This window comes from Castor canadensis, chromosome 16, assembly GCF_047511655.1.
Source record: "Castor canadensis chromosome 16, mCasCan1.hap1v2, whole genome shotgun sequence".
Classification (NCBI taxonomy): Eukaryota; Metazoa; Chordata; class Mammalia; order Rodentia; family Castoridae; genus Castor; species Castor canadensis.
The window spans coordinates 27,805,631-27,826,597 of NC_133401.1; the positions used below are offsets into that span (position 1 = coordinate 27,805,631).

At 51.5% G+C, this 20,967-nt stretch overlaps 2 protein-coding genes across 6 annotated transcripts; both read right to left on the reverse strand.

Annotated features, from left to right (window-relative positions):
- Positions 1-3,305: 3,305 nt before the first annotated feature.
- Tnnt1 (troponin T1, slow skeletal type) lies at positions 3,306-16,613 on the reverse strand. 5 transcript variants are annotated; one of them, XM_020179259.2, is made up of 14 exons: positions 15,339-16,613; positions 13,867-13,909; positions 13,743-13,756; positions 13,401-13,427; positions 13,132-13,164; positions 12,272-12,293; positions 9,685-9,748; positions 9,360-9,476; positions 9,101-9,178; positions 7,845-7,958; positions 7,477-7,586; positions 4,749-4,839; positions 4,610-4,650; positions 3,306-3,440 (listed from the first exon to the last, which is right to left on the reverse strand). In XM_020179259.2, exons 2-14 carry the CDS (start codon positions 13,896-13,898, stop codon positions 3,395-3,397), a joined length of 789 nt encoding a protein of 262 aa, XP_020034848.1. In that variant the 5' UTR covers positions 13,899-13,909; positions 15,339-16,613; the 3' UTR covers positions 3,306-3,394. The 5 variants fall into 5 exon arrangements, with proteins under 5 accessions (XP_020034848.1, XP_073914369.1, XP_073914368.1 ...); XM_074058268.1 differs by having other exon boundaries at positions 12,272-12,290; positions 13,867-16,613; XM_074058267.1 differs by having other exon boundaries at positions 13,867-16,613.
- Positions 16,614-16,755: 142 nt separating this feature from the next.
- Positions 16,756-20,650, reverse strand: Tnni3 (troponin I3, cardiac type). Its single transcript, XM_020179276.2, has 8 exons — positions 20,491-20,650; positions 20,195-20,207; positions 19,987-20,073; positions 19,540-19,581; positions 19,214-19,345; positions 18,410-18,499; positions 17,724-17,900; positions 16,756-16,906 (listed from the first exon to the last, which is right to left on the reverse strand). The coding sequence occupies exons 1-8, from the start codon at positions 20,499-20,501 to the stop codon at positions 16,823-16,825; spliced, it is 636 nt and encodes a 211-aa protein (XP_020034865.2). The 5' UTR covers positions 20,502-20,650; the 3' UTR covers positions 16,756-16,822.
- Positions 20,651-20,967: the final 317 nt, after the last annotated feature.

Sequence of the window (20,967 nt, forward strand, 5' to 3'; positions counted from 1 at the left end):
AAATTGTGTGTATTTGTGATCTTGGCTGTGACTGGGGTGTGTTGTTTATGAGGATTTGCTTTTATGTTTGTAAATGTTCGTGTAAATATTCCTTTGTATATTTTCGTGACTGTGATTGTTTATTTTCGAGTAACAGTTTGGGTTATGTGGTCAACCCATCCAATGATCTGTGGGATGAGCTCTCACCATAAGCTCTATTAGCGACCATAAATGGCATCAACTAATCCTGCTAACTTTAGGACTACTGCTATTTTAAAATCCTATTCTATTATAATGGGTAGGAATTCTGAAATAGATGATAGGGATCCGCCTATCCCTGGGACTCTGGGACAGGTATTAAGCATTGTTAAATACTGTCAAAGTACTGTTACTGATAAACCTTTGGATTTTTATTTTTCCTTTAAATGTTTTTGAAATATTGGGGGCTAAGGATACTTTACTCAGTAGTTACATCTGCTAGACCCTTCCCTGGGACCCTGGCTCCCTTGAACAAAGGATTGCCAGTTAGGCAGCCAGACTGCCTTCATGCCAGCACCACCCACTTTGAACCCAAAGCACAACTCAAGCTCCAGAAGACACTGCCCCAGCAAGAGGCTTGCATCACACTTTTGCCACCACAGCAGCCACTTCCACCCAGGTGTGTGGGGTGGGGAGCACTTCCTTCCTCTGGTAGCCCAGCACAAGACCTGTGACCAGTGCAAACAAAATCCTTCATTTGCAAAAGGACTGGTGATAGGAACTGTGCCATGATTGGTGCAAACACAATCCCTCATTTGCATGAAGGGGCTGCCATCCTTGTCATAACTCCTAGCTATATAAGCAGCTACTTAGCTCAGTATGTGAGCAGCTGGGAGGACCCTCCCCCACCCCTTCCTGTGCTGCTCCTCAGAGTTGCAACATTTGGTCTCAATGAAGACTACTTTTTTTTTTTGTAGTACTGGGACTTGAACTCAGGGCTTACAACTTGAGTCACTCCACCTTCTATTTTTGTGAAGGGTTTTTTGAGATAGGATCTTGCAGAACTGTTTGCCTGGGAATGTCTTCAAACTGCAATCCTCCTGATCTCTGCCTCCTGAGTAGTTAGGATTACAGGCATGAGCCACTGGCACCCAGCAAAGACTACTCTTGAGTTCTCTTCCTCACCTACTTTTGGCTTTCATCATTACTAGAATGGCTGAGCTGGTGATATGAAGAAAATGCAAGGCTGGTGACTGATATCATCCAGAGGAAACTGACAGGAGCAGCCAATGGGGCAGGCAGTGAGTGGTGAGAGTGAAAGTGAGACTGACATAGGAACTGGAGGACTGGATTCCCAAGGGAGGCAAGAAAGAGCAGTAACAATATTTAGTGAGGCCTGAGGCCAGGAACACACCCCGCAATGCTACCCTCACTGTTGTCCACTGCTGCTGTTGACTGCAAGCACCTGCTGAGGGCCCAGAATAACCAAAGGACTTCTTGTCTCCTACCCAGCCACCTGGCTTGTGACAGTTCCAGACAGTTCCAGCTCTAAATCTGAATTTTTTTTTTTTTTGGCAGTACTGGGGATTTGAACTCAGGGTCTTGTGCTTTCTAGGCAAGTGCTCTTACCACTTAAGCCACTCCACCAGCCCTGTGTTATTTTCGAGATAGGGTTTCATGAACTATCTGCCTGGGCTGGCAAGAACGATTCTCCTGATCTACAGGCATGAGGCACCAGTGCCTGGCTTGGATTTGAATCTTATCTCTGGCCACTTCCTGTCTCTGTGACCTGGGACTAGTCTGTGTCCCTGCCTCTTAGAGTTGTAGAGATAAGCCTTCTGAAGGGCGGATGATGTCTGCTGTGTAATGCATGTTGTATCCCACTGAATAAAATTTTCTTAGGACCTCTTCAATTTACAATAGTGAAGGGTTTTTTTTCACTTTTCAAGCCTTCTGTCTTTCCTCGACACAAGAATTTTGGTGCTTAACCTTGGAACTGCAGGCCCTTCTCACTGGTGAAAATAACCTCAGAAAGATAAAACAAAGAAAATGTCCCCTTGTCCCCTGTGGTGGCAGAAAAACAGGCACTAGTCTGCAACATAAAGATGGTTCAGATAAGGAGGTAAACAGAGAACATCTTCCCCAAAGAAACCAGTGCAGAGAGATAAGCTAATCTGATCTGCTATTTTAAAACTGTCCTTCGAAGAGTTATTTGCACAAATGTACAGCTTTAATTTAAGAGATAATTATTTTAACAAGGACACCGATGGCTGGCCTTCCTGTGACCATCACTATACTAAAACTCGGTCCCCAAAGTCACACCAACGGGAAGGAGACCCTGAACCTTGTTAGTCTTTTGAAGAGTGACCTCGTCACAAATGTCACCCTTAGCTATCAGGACAGAAAGAAGCCCTCTTCCAAGGGCAATGTTGGGCCACAGCCATTACAGAAAAGGGACCGTATCCCAGTGTGTAGGACCGCATCTTCCAGATCTGTTAGCGTAGCCTGGTTCCTACCCAGTGTCTGACATACACATCCCTGTCCCCTCTTTTCCAAAGGGCAAATGATTATTATCTTTTAAATGAACTCTTTAATCAGATGAAGTTTAATTCATTCATTAATTTTTCTGGCGGTGCTGGGGAATCAAACCCAGGGCCTCAAGCATGATAGGCAAGTACTCTACCACTGAGCTGTACCTCCCTCCATATTATATCATTATTATTATTATTATTATTATTATTATCATACTACACTTGTCCTCTTTCTTTTCCACCATTGCACTTAGACACCAAGAACTTTATATGTTTATAGGATGCAAAACCATCCTATAAACCCTGACTAATAGGTCTGCTCTGACCTTAAGAACCTGGTCTGAGCCTGGCGCCAGTGGCTCATACCTATAACCCTAGCTACTCAGGAAGCAGAGATCAGGAGGATCACAGTTTGAAGCCAACCCTGGTCGTGAGACCATATCTAGAAAAAAAAATCACAATAAAGGGCTGATGGAGCAGCTCAAGTGGTAGAGCACCTGCCTAGCAAGTGTGAAGCCCTGAGTTCAAACCCCAGTGCCACAAAAAAAAAAAAATGCTTCTGTAAACAGTGGAGGGCAGGTGTTCATGTAGGTGTGTTTTGTTTCTCTTGCACTAGGAGAGGAACTGCTAGAGCTTTTGGTGGCTCTGCGTCACCTTTTCAGGAGCTGCCAGACCGTTTTCCAAAGCACTGTTCATATCACATTCCCACCAGCAGTGTGGGCAGTGCCAACTTGACACCATTTTAGGGAGTGTCGATGAGGTCAGTAATGTGTCAGTTCCCCCGCATGTCCAGTTCACAGTGCTAACACCACCAAGAACTCAGAAGAGCATTTATTTGGAGCTACAAATGGGACAAACTCGGGTGGCTCCTGGGGGCCTCACAGTGGGCTGGGGTCTTGGCCTCCTCACTTCCAGCGGCCTCCAACACGGCCCTTCCCAGCCCCCTTGCGGCTGTGGGAGAAGAAGCTGGCGTCAGGAAGGGGGGTCCTCCAGCACCCCCACTCCAGGAGGGCCAGGATTTAATTCAGCAAGTCCATCCCACAAAGCCCTGGCCCCAGCCAGAGAAGGCAGTGAGCAGAGGGCGTCAATGTCACCTCTTTTAGGTTCAGTGATGGGTAGATGGTGGGTGGCACATGGGGTTGACATTTGGGGGTGACTTCAGGATGTTCATACTGGCTTATGAGTATAAGGGGTCAGATGGGGAAAGAAGGATAATGGGAGAGTGGATGATAGCCTGTAATCCCAGCTACTCAGGAGGCACAGATCAGGAGGATCATGGCTAAAGGACTAGCCTGGGCAAAAAGTTAGTGAGACCTCCTCGTCTCAACCAATAAGCCAGGCATGGCAGCACACGCCTGTGATCCCAAGTATGTGCAAGGCTGTAGGTAGAAGGATCATGATCTGGGGCCAGCCCTGAGCAAAAACAAGAGACCCTATCTGGAAAACAAGTAAAGCAAAAAAGGGCTGGAGGTGTGGCTTAAGTACAAAACAAAAAAAGGAAGGTAGGGGATGAAAACAGAATGAAATAGGAGTAGATACTGAGTGAGAAGCAGAAAGAAGGAGAGAGAGCCGCTTTGTCAAGCAAGGCTGGGCCCTCAAAGTGGGTTCAGTGCATTGAGCAGCACCCCTGGGCTCTGCCCACTGGATGCCAGCATCCCATGTCCACTTGTGACAACCAAAGATGTCCCAACAGGGCTGGGGTGGGGCTCAGTGGTGGAGGGCTTGCCACTCACAGGGCCCTGGGTTCAATCCCCACCACTTCAAAGGAAGGAAGAAAGGAAGGCAAGAAGGAGGGAGGGAGAGGGGATGGAAAGTAGGATTGGAAGGGAGGGAAGGGAAGGGAGGGAAGGGAAGGGAGGGGAGGGGAGGGGAGGGGAGGGGAGGGAAGGGAAGGGAGGGAAAGGTCCAGCAGCTCCAAAGGTCCCTGGATCAAGATGTCTGCTCCCACCCCCAGGAGAGTCACAGACTTAGAAAAGGGACTGAGAGCTAAGAGACAGAGCAGAAAGAGAAGGACAAAGTTGTGTCCTAGAGAAGCGACGAAGACAGGAGAGGGGAAGAGACCCAGAGGGCCTGGGCAGGAGGCCAAAGAGGGAGGGGAGCCCGGGTGGGAGCACACTTACAACTTCTGCGCATGGCTGATGCGGTTGTACAGCACGTTGATCTGTGGGTGGAGAGAGAGGCTGGGACTATGTGGGGACAGCGCCCATCCCACCCTGCCGCCCTGCTGATCTGACCTCAGCAGAAGCAGGTCTAACACACCTCATATTTCTGCTGCTTCAGCTTCTCCATCAGGTCAAACTTCTCAGACTCCAGCTGGTGGATCCAGTTGGACAGCTCCTGGGCCTTCTCCCTGGCAGGGCAGGAGGGCTGTGATGGGGAGGAGCCAGGCCATGCCCTCAGCCCAGAGAGGTCAGATCTCAGCTGCTAGAGGCCAAACATATTCCTAACTGATAAAAATTCACTGTATCAAACTGTCATGGGCTGAGGTAACCCCTGCACAGCATACAGAAAACACTTGGTGAAGCTGTTACTGCTCATCTTGTTATTACTATTATTGGTGGGACTGGGGTTTGAACTCAAGGCTTCACACTTGCAAAGCAGGCGTTCTACCACTTGAGCCACACCTCCAGTCCATTTTGCTCTGATTATTTTGGAGATGGGGGGTCTTGAGTACTATTTGTCTGGGCTGGCCTCAAACCATGATCCTCTCAACTTCAGCCTCTTCAGTGGTACCGGACTTCATTTTATTATTTTTAGAAAATTCTCGTGGTACTGGATGTTGAATGGAGTCGCTCTCTCATGTACTAAGCAGACACTTTACCACTGAGCTACATCCAAGCTTTTCTTGTTTTGTTTGTTTTTTGGCAGTACTGGGATTTGAACTCAGGGTTTCACTCTTGCTAGGCGGACACTCTTACCGCTTGAGCCACTCTGCCAGCCCCCTTTTCTGGTTCTTTGACACCTGGTCTGGCTATTCAGTCTGGACTGTCCTTGAACTCACAATCCTCTTGTCTCTGCCTCCCACACACTGGGATTACAGACATGTACCACCATACCTACCATTTATATTCACTTTATTATCACTAGTATACCTTATTTTCTTTTGACCACTTATGGCTTTCCAGTGCCCTCTCTCCCCTCCATCAAAGGGTTTACCCATCCAAGGATTCAACCAACTGGAGATTTTAAATACTTGAAAAAAAAAAACCCTGAATTTATAGTGAGCATGTACAGGTTTTTCTATCACTATTCCCTAAGCAACACAGGATTGCCACTATTTATATAGCATTTACATTATTCAGCACTGTAAGTCACCCGAGGTAATGTAGGGCACACAGGAGGACATGTGCAGGCTCCATCCAAACACTACCCCAGGCTGCGCAGGCCACCTGAGCCTGCATGGGTTGTGATATCAGAGGGAGTCCAGAACCCAATCACCCATAGATACTAAGGGACCACTGTATTTTATCGAAAAGTAATGCAGGTGTTGAGTGTAGTGATGCACATCTGTAATTCCAGCACTCAAGAGACTGAGGCAGAGCCGGCTCATGCCTGTAATCCTAGCTACTCAGGAGACAGAGAACAGGAGGATTGCGGTTCAAAGCCAGCCTGGGCAAATGGTTTGCAAGACTCTATCTCAAAAAAAACCCATTATTAAACAAAGGGGAAGGGCTGGTAGTGTGGCTCAAGGTGTAAATCCCTGAAAAAAAAAAAAAGGAGGCAGGAGGATCTCAAGTTGGAAGTCAGCCTCAGCTACATAACAAAACCCTGTATCAAAAAAACAAGGGCTGGGCTAGGCACTAGTGGTTTACACCTGTAATCCGAGCTACTTAGAAAGCTGAGAGCTGGAGGACTGAGGTTGGAGGCCAACTCGAGGAAAATACTTTGTGAGACCCCATAACCAGAGCAAAATGGACTGGAGGTGTGGCTCAAGTGATAGTGTCTGCTTTGCAAGCAGAAAGCCCTGAGTTCAAACCCCAGTCCCACCAAAAGAAAAGAAAGAAATGCATTGTGTCCACAGTAGGGAGACACATAGCTGAAAAGACTCCCAAGCACCTACTGTGCAAGAGTCGCCCCAGTGCTGCATTCAGCATCCCACTCAAGGAGTTTGATGTCAACATGCTATGAGTGCATACACCGTGGCCGTGGGCAAGCGCTGAATCTTCCCCTGTACCAGCAAAGCCAAGAGATGGCCACACCAGGCAGCTTGGGTTCCAGTCCCACTCTTACTACATTTGCTCACTGTGCAACCCTGGAAAGGTTACTTTATCTCTCTGTGTTTTGTGTTCTTCCCTGTCAACACGAGGATGTTAATAGTATCTGCAAGTTGGCCATAGGAAGCTGCTAGCTATTCTGACTGTCTCACTGACCCCGACAATTCTGTGAGGTAGCTTTTGATATCATATCTGTATTTTACCCATTAGGAACAAGAGCCCCAGAGAAGTTAAATTAAATGCACGATGTCAGAGTCGCTTCAGAGTTGAGTTCTGAGTGTGGCTCCCAAACTCAGGGGAGTTTCTGATGTTTAGAGCTAAGTCCCAGCCAAAGGACATCAAGTCACAGTGAGGTCCCCAAAGGAGAGGCCAGTGCAACATCCCTACCCATGAGAGGCAGGCTGTCCTGGTAACTGGGCAGGAAGGGGACAGAGTCCCACCGGACAGGGGCCAGCTGGAAAATTCTCAGACCTGGCATTCACTTAGATAAAAGCAGGGCCCATTCTGAGCACCTATAGCACATCAAGTGACACAACTGTCTTCATCTGGGGAAACCAGTTATCTGGCTCCCTGACTCTACAGGCCACACCAATCACACAAGTGGGTCTCCATGCTAGTGACATATTTCACACAGGAGGCATTAAGGGCCCAGAGCCAGGGTGCCACTTGCCCAAAATGACAAGGCACAAGGTGAGAACTCAAGACATCACCCACACACATGAGTGACAGCCCGTGAACACTCAGGTCACTGTGCACTGAGCCCTGGCACCTACCTGAGCTGGTCCTCCCCCAGGTAGTCAATGTTCAAAGGCTTCTTCCGCTCAGACAAGATGCGAAGTTTCATCTCCCGTCCAGTCTGCCGCTTCCCACGCTTCTGCTCTGCCTGGAGGGGAGGGGACTGTGCTGAGGGATGGATCTTGCAGAAACCCCACTAGAGGGGCCGGAGTTCCTCGTTGCCACATCCCCAAATGCAATGGTCCAGACCCCACAACCCCTCCCTCAATTCAGGAGTCCAGGCCTCAGTCCTCCTTCCTCAGACCCAGGTGCCCAGACCCCAGCCTCCTCCACAAGACCAGGGGTCTGGGTCTGCATTCCCTCCTTCCTCAGAACAAGGACATCAGGCTCTGTAGGCCAATCTCACCTTGACCAGGTAACCCCCAAAGTGGGCGCCCATGTTAGACAGAACCTTCTTCTTCTTGGCGTCATCCTCCGCTCTCTTCTTGGCTTCCTCCTCCTCCTTCCGCATCTTCTCCTCCTGGGGGAACAGAGGGCTCACCAGTGGGCCCCTCCAGGACTGAGGGAGGAGGGCCCTGTGATGTGGTATGGGGGCTCAGCTCTGTCCTGAGTGAAGTTAGGGTGATGCAGTGTCCATCACACTCCATGCCCAACAGCAAGTATTGGGGAAAAAATGCAGGATTCCCCCTCCTTGCCCTTCTAGGACTGACTGCAGGACCACCTTTGAGCTCCTTCCCCTCTATACAAAAATTAAAATGTAAGGTTACTAGGAAAGCAGACTCACACCTGTAATCCCAGATACTCAGGAGGCAGAGTTCAGGAGGACTGTGGTTCCAGGCCAGCCTGGGCAAAAAGTTTGCAAGACCCCATCTCAACCAAAAAAAGCTGAGCATGGTGGTGCATGCCTGTCAACCCAGCTATAAATAGGACGACTGTAGTTCAGGCTGTCCTGGGCATAAACATGAAACTCTGTTGGAAAAATAACTAAAGCAAAAAGGGCTAAAGGTGTGGCCCAAGGGTTAAAGCACTTGCCTAGTAAGTGTGAGACCCCTGGATTTAATCCCCAGTACCACAAGAAAAAGAGCGGGCAAGTTTGAGTAAGGACCCATCTCTTTTTAATTTTTTTTCTGACCCTTTCTTAATTCCAGCATGGGTTTTGTACCTCCAAGAGTCAAACCAAGGTGTTCTAACGTCCTCCCCCAACTGGCCAGGGACTAGCTCCCTGGTGAACAGGATGCTCCCAAGATTTGCCCAGAAAAGAAGACTTCAAGGCAGAGTTTCTGGAGGCCACCCTTGTGGCCAGCCATTGTAACTTGCCTGGGACCAATGAGGTGCAGGATTTTCAGAACTAAAACCAGGGAAGTCCCTGACAAATGAGGACTTGGTCACCTGAGTATCCTCAGGAGAAAAACTCAGTCTTTGTGACAGCATTTGAATCCCTTGATCCAGCCATGCCTGAAGTAAGCCCAGCCCTGAATATTTTATTTATATAAGCCAATAAAAATCCCTCTCTCCTGAATCCAGTAATGGTTGGGAATTCCATCCCTTGCAATAGAAAGACCCTTAAGTAACACTTCACAGGGGCTTTCTCAAACCCACAGAGAATATCAGAATTAACGACTGAAGTGACATTTGGCCTCCCAGGGCTGTGGAGGCACCCACCGCCAGTTTAGCCTGGCGCTCCCGCTCCTTCTCAGTTCTGAAGCGCTGTTGCTCTGCTCTCTCTGCCCGGCGCCGCTCCTGGGGGATGGAAGAGAATAAAGGGGGTGCAGAGACCAGCCCCCCCACTCATCCCTCCCCACCTCAAGCAGGTCAAAAGCAGAGGTTTGAGGATTGGTGGATTTCCAAAAGTATCCTTCAAGCTCCAGAGCAGGGCATGGGGTGCAGGAGGGATGTGGGGACCCCGGGCTCCCCCACTCACAATGCGATCTTTCAATGCAATGAGCTCCTCCTCCTCCTTCTTGCGTTGCTCAAAGTGCACATCAATGAGCGTCTGTAGCTCCAGCAGGTCCTTCTCCATGCGCTTCCTATGGATGTCCTGCAGGAGGCGACCACTGTGACCCTGCACAGAGCACCACCCTCCCCTCCCCCCCACACCTCTGTACAGGGTCACACCCACCCCCCAGCAAGAAGCGATGATTGAGAGTTTCCAGCAGGTGGCTGACATGGGGGACTATTGCAAGCACAGGCTTCCCAAGCCAGAGTGTCTGTTCCAATGGGCCTGGGTTGGGACAGCTGTCACTTACATCGAAGTCCACACGCTCCCCTTCTGGGATCTTGGGGGGGATCAAAGGAGGCACCACAGGACGGCTGTGTGGACAGAAGGAGATGAAGGCCCTCAGCAGGCTGATCTACCTAACCCCAGTGGTAACCCCACACACTGTGCAAAATGACACCCGCATAGTCACCCAGGTGCCTGAGCCCCTGGATGTACTCAGTCCCCGCTGAGCCCAAATGTCAGTAAAACACACAGGGCAGATTCCAAGGACTTGGTGCAAAACAAGAAAGATGTTCACTAAACATGCTTTGGTTTGGGGTTTGGTTTTTTTGTTGTTGTTGTTTATTTGTTTATTTAGTTTGTTGGGTTTTGAGACAGGGTCTTGCTATGTAGTGGTCCTCCACCCCCAGCCTCCCAAGTATGGAATCATGCCCACCCAACATGTTACATGTACGATAACATTTGGATATATTAGGTTGAATAAAATATGCTATGATGAGCCACCTCACGCCTGTAATCCTAGCTACTTGGGAGTCTGAGATCATGAGGATCATGGTTCAAGACCAGCCTGGGTAAATAGTTCTTCAGATCCCATCTCCAAAATAACCAGAGCAAAATGGACTGGAGGTGATGCTCAAGTGGTAGAGCACCTGCCTAGCAGGCAAGAGGCGCTGAGTTCAATCCCCAGTACCTCCAATAACAAATAAAAACCTGGGCTAAGCACACACTTTCCTACTGAGCTACACCCCCAGCCCCTCCTATGCACTTTAAATCATCTGTACATAATTTATCATCTCTAACACTATGCAAATGCTATGCACCTGGGGAACAACAAGAAAAAAATCTGCACATGTTCGGTACATGTGCAATTTTTTTAAGGGTTTTTTTTTTTTTCAGTACTGGGGATTGAGCCCAGAGGCTTGCACCTGCTAGGCAAGTGCTCTACCACTTGAGCCACACCCTAGTCCTTTTGTTTGTATTTTGATTTTGAGACAAAGTCTCAGTAACTTCCTAGGCTGGTCTTGAACTCATGGTCTTCCTGCCTCTGCTCCTGAGTGGCTAGGATTACAGGCGTGTACCACCATGACCAGCTCACATGCAATAGTTTTTGATCTCTCTGATCTGAGGTTGGTGCCATCCATGGATGCTGAGCCTGTGGATACAGAGGCCACTGTACTGAACACACACCAAGTCCATCCCCAGCCCAGACACTTCCTGAACATGTCACACCTCCCACACCCCACACCCCAGTGCAGCTCAGCAGTTTCTGCTAGGTGGAGGGGCATCCACTGTCTATTTTGTTCCTCACATGCTCCCTCCTTTCCCCAACAGCTCAACAATCCCACCTGCTGTTCCTCTTCTGGAATCTCTCCGTTTGTCCCCTCTTTTCCATCCATGGTCCCTTCCCTAACCCAGGCCTCTTTCCCTTGCACCATTCTCCAGCCTCCTTTCTGGCCTCCCTATCTTGTGACTGCCTCTCATTCACCTCTGACTCCAGAGACACCTTCCTAAAACCCAGACCTAACCAGGTGGCTTCTCTGCTCAGAATTTTTCCTCAACTCGGAAGGAAGTTCATGCCCTTCCTTCTCTGGCTGAATCTCCTCTCTTCACTGAGGAGACATTACCTGTCCATGTTCTGTGCTTCCCCACCCCTGGGCCTTTGCACATGCTATGTCTCTGCCTGTAACATCCTTCCTGGACACATGGCACCCCAAGTGGCCTCAGCTGCTCCACAAACCTTCCCTGACCCCCAAGCATGTCTGTGCTCTCTCACAAAGTCAGAGCCTGCACCTCCACTCCTCAAATCCTTTCCATGGCTCCCTAGTACTTGGTCTACCACAGCCCGGCCCCTTGAACCTGATACTCTAGCTACAATGAAATTAGCACCACTGCAAATCTGGGCCCAGGGGATTTCTGCTTTCACTTTTCTCTTGCACTTGGACTGCTGTTTCTTGAATCTCCAAACTTTGGCCCCAGTAGCACCTCCTCCAGGTCTCCTCTCAGCCCAGTGAGCTCCCACAGCCTCCACTTAGGATCTTCGTCATCGCAGGGACCCAGGTTTGTATCTGTGGCCTGGATTGTTTTATACGCAGCCAGGAGGTATTGCATACAACACACGGCTTTCTCTGCTAACAGTGTCACTGCCACTTCCTTCAGGCATCACATCCTCTGGGAAGCATTCATTGATTGTCTTGGTGTGGCATCTGGGCTCTCATCACTGTATCTGAGCTGTGAACAGGGTCTGCCCAGCTGAACACCAAGGGAAGTTCCCTTTGCTGGAAGAAGGCAGGGTTGGCTGTGTTCTCTTTTAGTTCAGTTCCTCTCCTCTGCCTATCTCTGGAGATTGGGGAACCCTTAAGAGAATGCCCAGCTGGGAGCTGGTGGTCACACCTATAATCCTAGCTACTCAAGAAGCAGAGGTCAGGAGGATCGCAGTTCAAAGCCAGCCTGGGCAAATTCACAAGACCCTATCTTGAAAAAAAAAAAAATCACCAAAAAGGGCTGGTGGAATGATTCAAGCTGTAGGCCCTGAGTTCAAGGCCCAGTACTGTTAAAAAAAAAAAAAAAAGAGGCTACCCAATTGGGCCCCCACCCAGACTCCCTTAGGTTCTCACCTGGGTTTGGGGCGCTCCTCTTCTGATGGCAATAGGGGGACATAAAGAGAGAATTATTTCAGGGGGGCCTGACACACCCTGGGGAGAAACCCCAAGCCTTGGTCCCCAGGAGCCCAGGGAAGCACCCTAAAGTCCTGAGCTGGGGGAGAAGAAAAGGGAGAAGGGAAGCTGGGGTGTCCATGAGGGAGGAAGACGGTCACACGCATGAGATATACATTCAGCACTGGTATGGGGACCCCACATACACACTTTCTGGAAACCCAAGAATCCAAACCCTCAGACCCGCCCCCCTATTATATACCCAAAGCTCTGCCCTCCTACATGGAGATGTAACTCAGGGGCGAGCGATTCCCTAGCACGACTTCCATCCCCAGCACCATTTTAAAAAATTAGCAATGGGGGAATCCCAATCCCTCTCTTCATTCAATGACCCCAGAACTCTCTCCCCAGCCCCCTCCACCATTGGAACACAGACTCCCCAATCCTTTCTGCAACCCTAAAGTTCAGACCCCAACCTTTGAATGTATATGGGGAAGAGAAATAACAGACAAGGCCTGGGGCGGAGAGGAGGGGGCGCGGGGCGCCTCTCCCCAAACACCCAACCGGTCCATAAGCACTGCGCCAGGATGGAGCGCCAGGCGTAGGCGCCGGTCCCTTTAAGGAAGGGAAGTGGTTAAAGCCGCGCAGGGCTGTTTCCCTTCACGGCCACGAGGGGGCGCAGAGCCCTCAAGGCTTAAAGGACCACGCGGGGCGGGTTACCCCGGAGCGGAGGAGGGGTGCTGGTGGGGGGCGGGCCGGATGATGTCGGGGTCCTCCGGCCCCCCGAAATCGGTCTCGGGAAGCGAAGCAGCCACGGTTACCTCGCTCTGCCACCGGCTCCGGCTCCTCGGGGGCTGGGAGGGGGTTGGGAGGAGAAGCGGTAGGTTTGGGGGTGCAGGGAGGGGTACAGCCACGCAAGGGTGCGGGAGGGAGAAGGGAAAAACGGAGAGGTTGTTAAAGGATGGCTCAAGGCCGCGGTCCCCCCACACCCTCCCGCCTTCACCCTGGACCCAAGCACCCCTAGCCCAGACCCACACACACACACACCAGTACCCTAAGTCCAGTTCAAACCTGAAAGGTCCAGCCTCACCTTCCTCCTCCTCCGCAGCCTCCTCTTCTGGAAGGGGTGGGGGCAGGCAAGAGAGGGGTTAGGAGCTCAGTGTGGGGGTGGGGTGGTGGACAAAATAGAACAAGTGGCCAGCGAGTGACCACAGTGAACTAAGAGGCCTGGCCACCCCTCCGGTCCCTGGTTGCAAAGAGATCATGAACACTGCCACTGGCTGTGCCCAGGTCGCACTGGGAGCCCCGATAAGGTGGGCCTGGGGTCTGGAGCGTCCTACTTCCCACCCAAAGTGCCACACCTATTCTAGCCTCCTACAAACCAAGATTCAGGGGCATCCCCCACCCCCAGGCCGTCCCAATCTCCACTCACCTTCTGCCTGCTCCCTGAGGACACCAAAGTGGGGAAGAGACAGAGAGGAGACAGTTAGACAACTGGGGATAAGAGGGGCTCTCCATGGTGCTAGCCCCCCACTACTCCTGCCATCATCACTCACTCCTCATAGTCTTGCTCTTCCGTGTCTGACATCCTGTAGTGACCTAAAGACCAGAGAGAAGACTGAGTTGGGTGAGGTCCCCAAGGAGGAAAAACTGGTGGCCTGGACCCATAGGTCTGAGGGAAGAGGCTGGGGCCTGGACTCCTGAGTCTAAGGAGGAAGGCTGGGGTCTGGACCCCTGGGTCTGGGAAAGGAGGGCTGGGGCCTGGAGCCATGGATCTGAGGGAGGAGATTTGGGTCCTGGACCCCTAAGTCTGGGAGAGGAGGGCTGGGGCCTGGAACCCTGGGTCTGGGGGAGCAGGCTAGGGCCTGGGCCCCTGAGTCTGAGGGAGGAGGGCTGGGGTCTGAGGGAGGAGGACTGGGCCCTCGTCCTGGGAGGGCAGAGCTGAGGGAAGAGAGCAGGGGGCCCAGGCATGGAACTTGGCTCCAGTGTAGCACTAAGGCTGCATGCAGGCCCACCCCTTCACACAGCTGTTCTCTTTTGTCCTGTGACAGATCCAAGGGAACCTGATCTGGTAGGGGTTAGGAGGTATTGGAGAAGGACAGTGGCCTGAAGACAATAGCTGCCCCACCCCTGGTGCTATTTTCGGGCATGTCGTAGATGGTGAAACAGAGGACATTTCCTAAGAAGGATTTGAGAAGGGGGGCTTCTGGGACAATTGGGCACACTGTCCCTCTCCTAGCCCAGCCCCCACTTTGGCTGGGGTTCCTTGCACCTGTCTCCTTTCACCTTCACCCTCCTCTGTGGGGAGGGTTGTACACCATCAAAAGCAGCTTCAGTTCACACACCTCATCCGACTCCTAAATACTTAGACTCCCCATCTCTGTGACCCCCCCAGGCCTCAAGGTGCCCAGGTTAAAACCCCCAAAATCCTAATATGCACAGCCCCTGAGATTCTGGTGTCTGAGACCAGTACCACCTTATAGCACCAGATTCTGAGAACCCCATTTCACAATAGTCTGGTTATGGGACCAGATACCCTAAAACTACCAGCTCTCAAGACTTCAATACTGAAACATGAAGGTATAAGACCCCTTCCCAAAAAAACCTGGTCCCCAAACTCAGAGATCCAATTCACAATACCCAAGGTTCATACTTCTGATCTATAAGACTTCAGATTCTGATATTCTAACTCCTAAAACCCAAGAGTGAGACCCTTCCCCAGTCCTGATACTCTCAGAGCCCAAGTCCCCAAACCTAACACCTGACTGTTTGAACTCCAAGCCCTCATACCCCTTATTTATGATATTCACATAAATATCTCTGATATTCACAGAGCTTCTCAGGCCTCTGCAATCCTAAAGAGGCACCCCCCAGGTTCTATAACCCACAAATTGTAATACTTTGCCCTTAATCCCAAGTTCTCCCAAAGTCTGAAGTTCCCAAGCTCCCCACTGCCATCTTCACATTCCCCTCCATAGCTCTTCTCCACCTTTCTCCTGCCCCCCAACCTCTCCCAGAACCCTGTTACCTAAGGCTGGGTCCACAGATGCTTAAACCGTAGTATGAGCCTCGCAGCGAGTGTGGCAGCTGACACATCCCTGGGTTTATAGCTGGACACTCAGCCCCGCCCAGGGTCAGAGGAGGGGGAGAGAATTCCTTTGCTCAAACACAAGTTCCCCAGCTCAGAGACTGCCCTGCCAACTCTGGCTCCAGATTCAGGGTCCAAGGACCTCCTGGCTGCTCCAAGATCCTCCCACACCCCCATCAGCGCCACCCTGGAGTCCAGGCTGGGTCAGGCATCCCCACCCCAAGCTCCCTTATAGCACCCAGCGCCCTGTGCTTTCACATTCCCAGGCTGGACACACATACAATCCTTGGTGAATGCTTAATGACAAAAGGAGTACATCTCTCTGTCCCCCCTCTCTGTGTCCCCCTGGGCCTCCATTTCTCTTTTCTTAAGCCATTTCTGTGGTCTGTCTCTTGCCTCCATGGCTTCCATCTGTATATATGTGTCCTCTCTCTGCCTTTGTCCATCTGTCTCCCCCTCCCTACCCCCACCCCTTTGTCTGCCACCAGGATTCCACCCGGGTGACAACAGGCACTAAAGCTGGGAAGCAGGTGTGGGGTGGGGGGAAGGGGAGAGGATGGGGTGTGAACTAGGCTGGTGAGACCTCACCGTGTCACCCCTCCCCCCTCCATTTGACACAGATCTTTTTTGGTATCCTTCTTCCCTCCCTTTCCAGCCAAGCCATGACCTTGAACTCTAGGGAAGCCAGCCCAGAAAACAGGCTTCCTCATCCCTCTGTGCCTCTCAGTACCTCCTTCCCTCATGGTCTCTAACTTTGTGTGTTTGTATCTAGAGTCTCTTTTTCCTCTCTGGCTTGGGTTCCTTCTGCAGCTTCCATCTCTGTTGGGACTTCTCAGTATGTTCTCCACTCTGTGTGGCTCTCCATGGTTTTGTCTCTGCACTTCTGTGGGTGTTTCCGTGTCTTTGCCCCTCTCCATGTCAGTGGCTGTTGGTGGTCACTCTCTCTGCAGTTCCGTCTGCCTATAACTCTGTTTTTGTCTCCCTTTGTCTCTGCATTTCTGTGCCTGGGCCATGTGTCTATCTTTCTAGATCTTTCTGAGTGTCTGTGTCTCTGTACCTTCTTGGGGATCCCTATTATCTATAGCTGCTCTGTTAGTACATCTGTCTGTTTTTTTCTTTTTGCACTACTTTCTTCTGTCTTTTTCTTTCCTCTCTCTTAGGTCTTTGGCTCAGATTCCGTCACTGCATGCCTCTCTGTGTCTCTCTTTTGGACTTGCATGCACTGTGCCCTCTGCAGAGGAGTTAAGAACTCCTCATGTTAGAAGCCAAGCTGGCCTCTGACCCCCCTGTATGGCTTTGGGGGACAGTTTTCCCATCTTTCTCATGCCTAAGACCCAGTGTAGCAGACACATGGTCATTTCCGGCTCAGGGAGAAGCTTTATTTCTCAGGGCCACTCTGAGAGCTGGGTGGAGAGCAGGCAGGCTCAGCCCTCAAACTTTTTCTTACGGCCCTCCATTCCACTCAGTGCATCGATGTTCTTACGCCAGTCTCCCACCTCTCGGTTTTCCTGGGGGGACAGGGTCAGAGGTTAGGGTCTCTTCCTGTCTCCAGCTTCCACATATCCTCCACCTGCCCCTATGCTTGCTGGGCTACTCTACTCCAGATACCTATTCAAGAATCTGTTTCTGGATCACTTGCCATCCACTCCAATAATCCCACACACTTCCTGTCTCTTTCACTGCATTTCCTGTCTGCTTCCTTACCGCTTCTCTTCCTAGTACACTCCTGTTTTTACCTTCTTTCTTCCCTTATGCACTTCCTGTCTTCCCCATACACTTCCTGTCTTCTTTGGTACTTCGTCACTTCCTATTACTCTTCTGTCATCACTTTTCCACTTCCTGTCTTCCTCACATACTTCCTGTCTTCTTCATATACTTCCTGTCATACTCATACACTTCCGGTCTGCTTCCATACTTCTCTTCCTAGTATACTCCTGTCTTTCCCTTCTTTCTTCCCTTATGTACTTCCTGTCTTCCTCACATACTTCCTGTCTGCTTCTGCACTTCTCTTCCTAGTATACTTCTGATTTTCCCTTCCTTATTCCCTCATGTATTTCTTTTCTTTTTCATGGACTTCCTATAGCCCCCATAAACTTCCTGACTCTGCAACTTTCTCTCTCCCTAATGCACTTCCTGCCTTCCCCTTTCACTTCCTGTCTTTCACTTGCATTTCCTGTGTCCCTCTCATACTACTCATTGAGGACCCTTTACCAGCTGCTTTTCAACTCAATTCCAAGAACAGTTGCCCTCAGGTTAGGCCCTAGAGTCATTATCCCTCACAGCCTTTCCCCCCAGGACCCCCTTTCCTGACTAGCCCACACTCACCTTCTCAGTGTCCTCTTTTTTCACCTGCTTGAGGTGAGCCCTCAGGTCCAAGGACTCCTTAGCCCGGGTCCCAAGCAATGCCTGCATCATGGCATCAGCAGAGATCCGCACCCTTCGCAGAGTGGGCCGCTTAAACTTGCCACGAAGGTCAAAGATCTTCTGGGTCAGATCTGCAATCTGATGGCAGCCATACGGGGAGTGGAGCCCCTCCATCTGCTTCTCCCCAGAACACCACTCTTCTACTCCACACTCTTTTCCTATCCCTTCCCTGCCTTCTAGTACCTAAGCCTCGAACACCCTTCCAGCTCAGGTCCTGGGTTCAGATCTCTAATCCTGGAACTTAGTGCTCTCCCAGATGTGCCCCAGCCTCACCTCTCAAAAATTCTGACACATGATGGTCCAGTGAGGTGTAAATCACAACTTCCTGTCCCCTGCCTGAGCCATTTACCAATACTCAATGCTCCAATCATACAGTTCCACAAACATATTCATGCTTCCTGGGCCTCTGGTCTTATGTGAGCTGTCTCCTTAGCCAAAGTCTATGCATATCCCTGTCCCCACCTCCTCAAGATTTATCATGAATCTCCTGGGATCTGTAACCAAAAGCAGTTGCAACAGTCATCCTGAGATTCCAGTCGGGGAATATCACCCTACCGTAAGGGTGCCAAGTACCCAGTGCTTCCCACCTCTGTTATGTTCTTAGTAACTTTTGCCTCCACATCATATCTCTCTTCATCCACCTTGTCTACCCGGGCGTGGAGCTGTCGGCATAAGTCCTGTTGGAAGAAAATGTGTATTCTGGGGAAAACTAGAGACTGGGACTCCTAAGTCGAGGGAGAAAGGCTGGGGTCTGGACCTCTGGGTCTGAGGGAGGAGGGCTGGACCTGGACTCTTAGGTCTGAAGGAGGAGGGCAGGGCCTGTACTTCTGGGTCTGAGGGAGAAGGGCTGGGATCTGGACACGGGTCTGAAGGAGGAGGACCAGGGCCTGGACTCCTGAGTTTGAGGGAGATCTGGGACCTGGACTGCTGGTTCTCAGGGATGAGGTCTGGACTCCTGGGTCTATGGACGAGGGCCGGGACCCCTGAGTCTGAAGCAAAAGTTTGGAACCTGGATTCCAGAGAAACTACAAATAAAGAGGTCTAGGAGTCAGAAGGCCTGAGAGTTTGGCCATTTATGTCTAGAGGAACCAAATTCTGGATTTTGAGATTGCAGGTGGCTGCCATCTGGACTTGTGCTTTCCCAAGGTCCTTCCCACCATGACACTTCAGATCTTCCTCCTTAACCCTTCCTTGCTCCATGTCATCCTGGCAAAGAACTCTAAGATTTTCAAGAAAACTGCAGTTGAAGCTGAGGATGTCCCCAGGGAGACGAAGCCCTATTTCTGAGCAGAAGGGGTGATACCGCCTCTTGTCCTGAGTCCTTAAGAGATGAAAGACTAGGAGCCTCAGGTCCCAGGCTGGGCAGGAAGCCGTGTCTCCTGAGCCAGTACCTGCAGCTCGGCGAAGCCCAGCCCAGCCAGCTCCAGAGGCGGGCAACGGATGCTCAGAGCGCGTCCTTTCTCTCCGCGCCGCTCCTCCGCCTCCCGCTCCAGCTCCTGCTTTGCAATCTGCAGCATTAGGATCTGCAGAGGAGTTGGTGGACACATCAGGCCCCAGAAGTGGAGGGATTAAGCTCTGCCCGGGTTTTCCGAAGGCTCAGTCAAATCCTTCGTTCCAAAGCTCGGCCCTGCCCCAAGGAAAGCCACGCCTCCAAACGAACAAGCTCCTCCCATCTTCTCACCCACCCGAAGTTCCGCCCCCCTGAGGACATCTTTACCTTCAGCTGCAATTTTCTTGAGGCAGAGATCTTAGACTTTTTCTACCAGGGTGACATGGAGCAAGGAAAGGTCAAAGAAGGACGGGGAGAGATTTGAAATCACTCCCACCCCGTCAAGCAGATTCAGATTCCGGCCGTCCTCGAACTTGAAGCCACGCCCTCTCTGTCCCTTTCACCAATTTCGGGCTCTGATTCTATCTAGGCTCCGCCCATCCACCCCCTAATCAATCCTGTGGACAGCGGAGCTCCGCCCACAGGCAGCTGCTACCAATCCGAACCTGCCCCTGTCTGAAATTCCGCCCCACTGATCTTGGCTCCACCTGCGATCTAAGCCCCACCCCATCGAAACTCTGGCTCCGCCCCAACTTCCCAAGGTGCTGGATTCCAAATCCAAGCCAGCGAAGCCCCGACCAGCTCTGGCCCCGCCCCGCGTTGGTCCCGCCCCACCTTGGCATGCGGTTCGGTAGCATAGGCGCGGTAGTTGGCAGAGGAGCGGCGTCGCACCGGGGGTGGCACGGGTCTGCGTTCCCCAGCCTGGGGGTGAAGGTGTGGGCCGCGTCACCACTGAGAGGCCCCAGTCTTCTCCTGGGGCTGCAACCTTCCGCCCCGATCCCCCCTGCAGCACACACTCAGCGCTTTAGCCCATAGCACTCACCGCGTCACTGCTCCTGGAGGGGGAGGAACAGGGGAGAAGAGGTTAATGGCGATCTGTATCATGTTTTCCCCCTAAAGGACGCCAGACGCCCTTTTGATAAGTTGGGGCCACCAGCTCCCTCTCCCTCGGGTCCCAGCAATCTAATTCCCAAATTCTTGTCTCATTTCTACCCAGGCGCCCTAACCTCTGCCTCCCCTCTCAGGCCGGGTGTCCACCCTCTTAGCTCTTACCCTCTAAGGGACCCTGGAGATCACCCCCTCTCATACTTCTTCCCTTCGGTACCAAGCTTCACTCACTCGTCAGCCATGCCAAGACTCAGGCCGGGGTCGTGGGAGGCAGAGAAGGAGGCAAGAGATTCAGTGGGGGGGCGTCCGGGGTGACCTTGGAGGTCCCAGGATGTTTTGGTCTCCTCTGGTCTGCTCAAACCTCAATGAGGACACTGAGATAAGGGGCAGAGGACAGAGCCTAAATATACTGCTGTCTCCTCCCCTACCCAGGATGGGAGATAACGGGGGCGCGTGAGGGGCGGGGCGGGCGGAGCTCCAGCTGGATCACCCTGCCACTTTGGTGTCAGGGACACCAGACCCCTCCTGTACACTCAGACAAAGTTCGGTCTCCAACCCCCTTCTCCCTCAAACCCAAGATTCCAAACCCCAGAACCTCCTCCCTCAGACCCTAGAGTCAGACACCCAGCCCTACTCTCTCAAACTCAGGACTCCAGGCCCCAGTCGTCCTCCTTCAAATCCAAGACTCCAGGCCCCATCTCTTCTCTC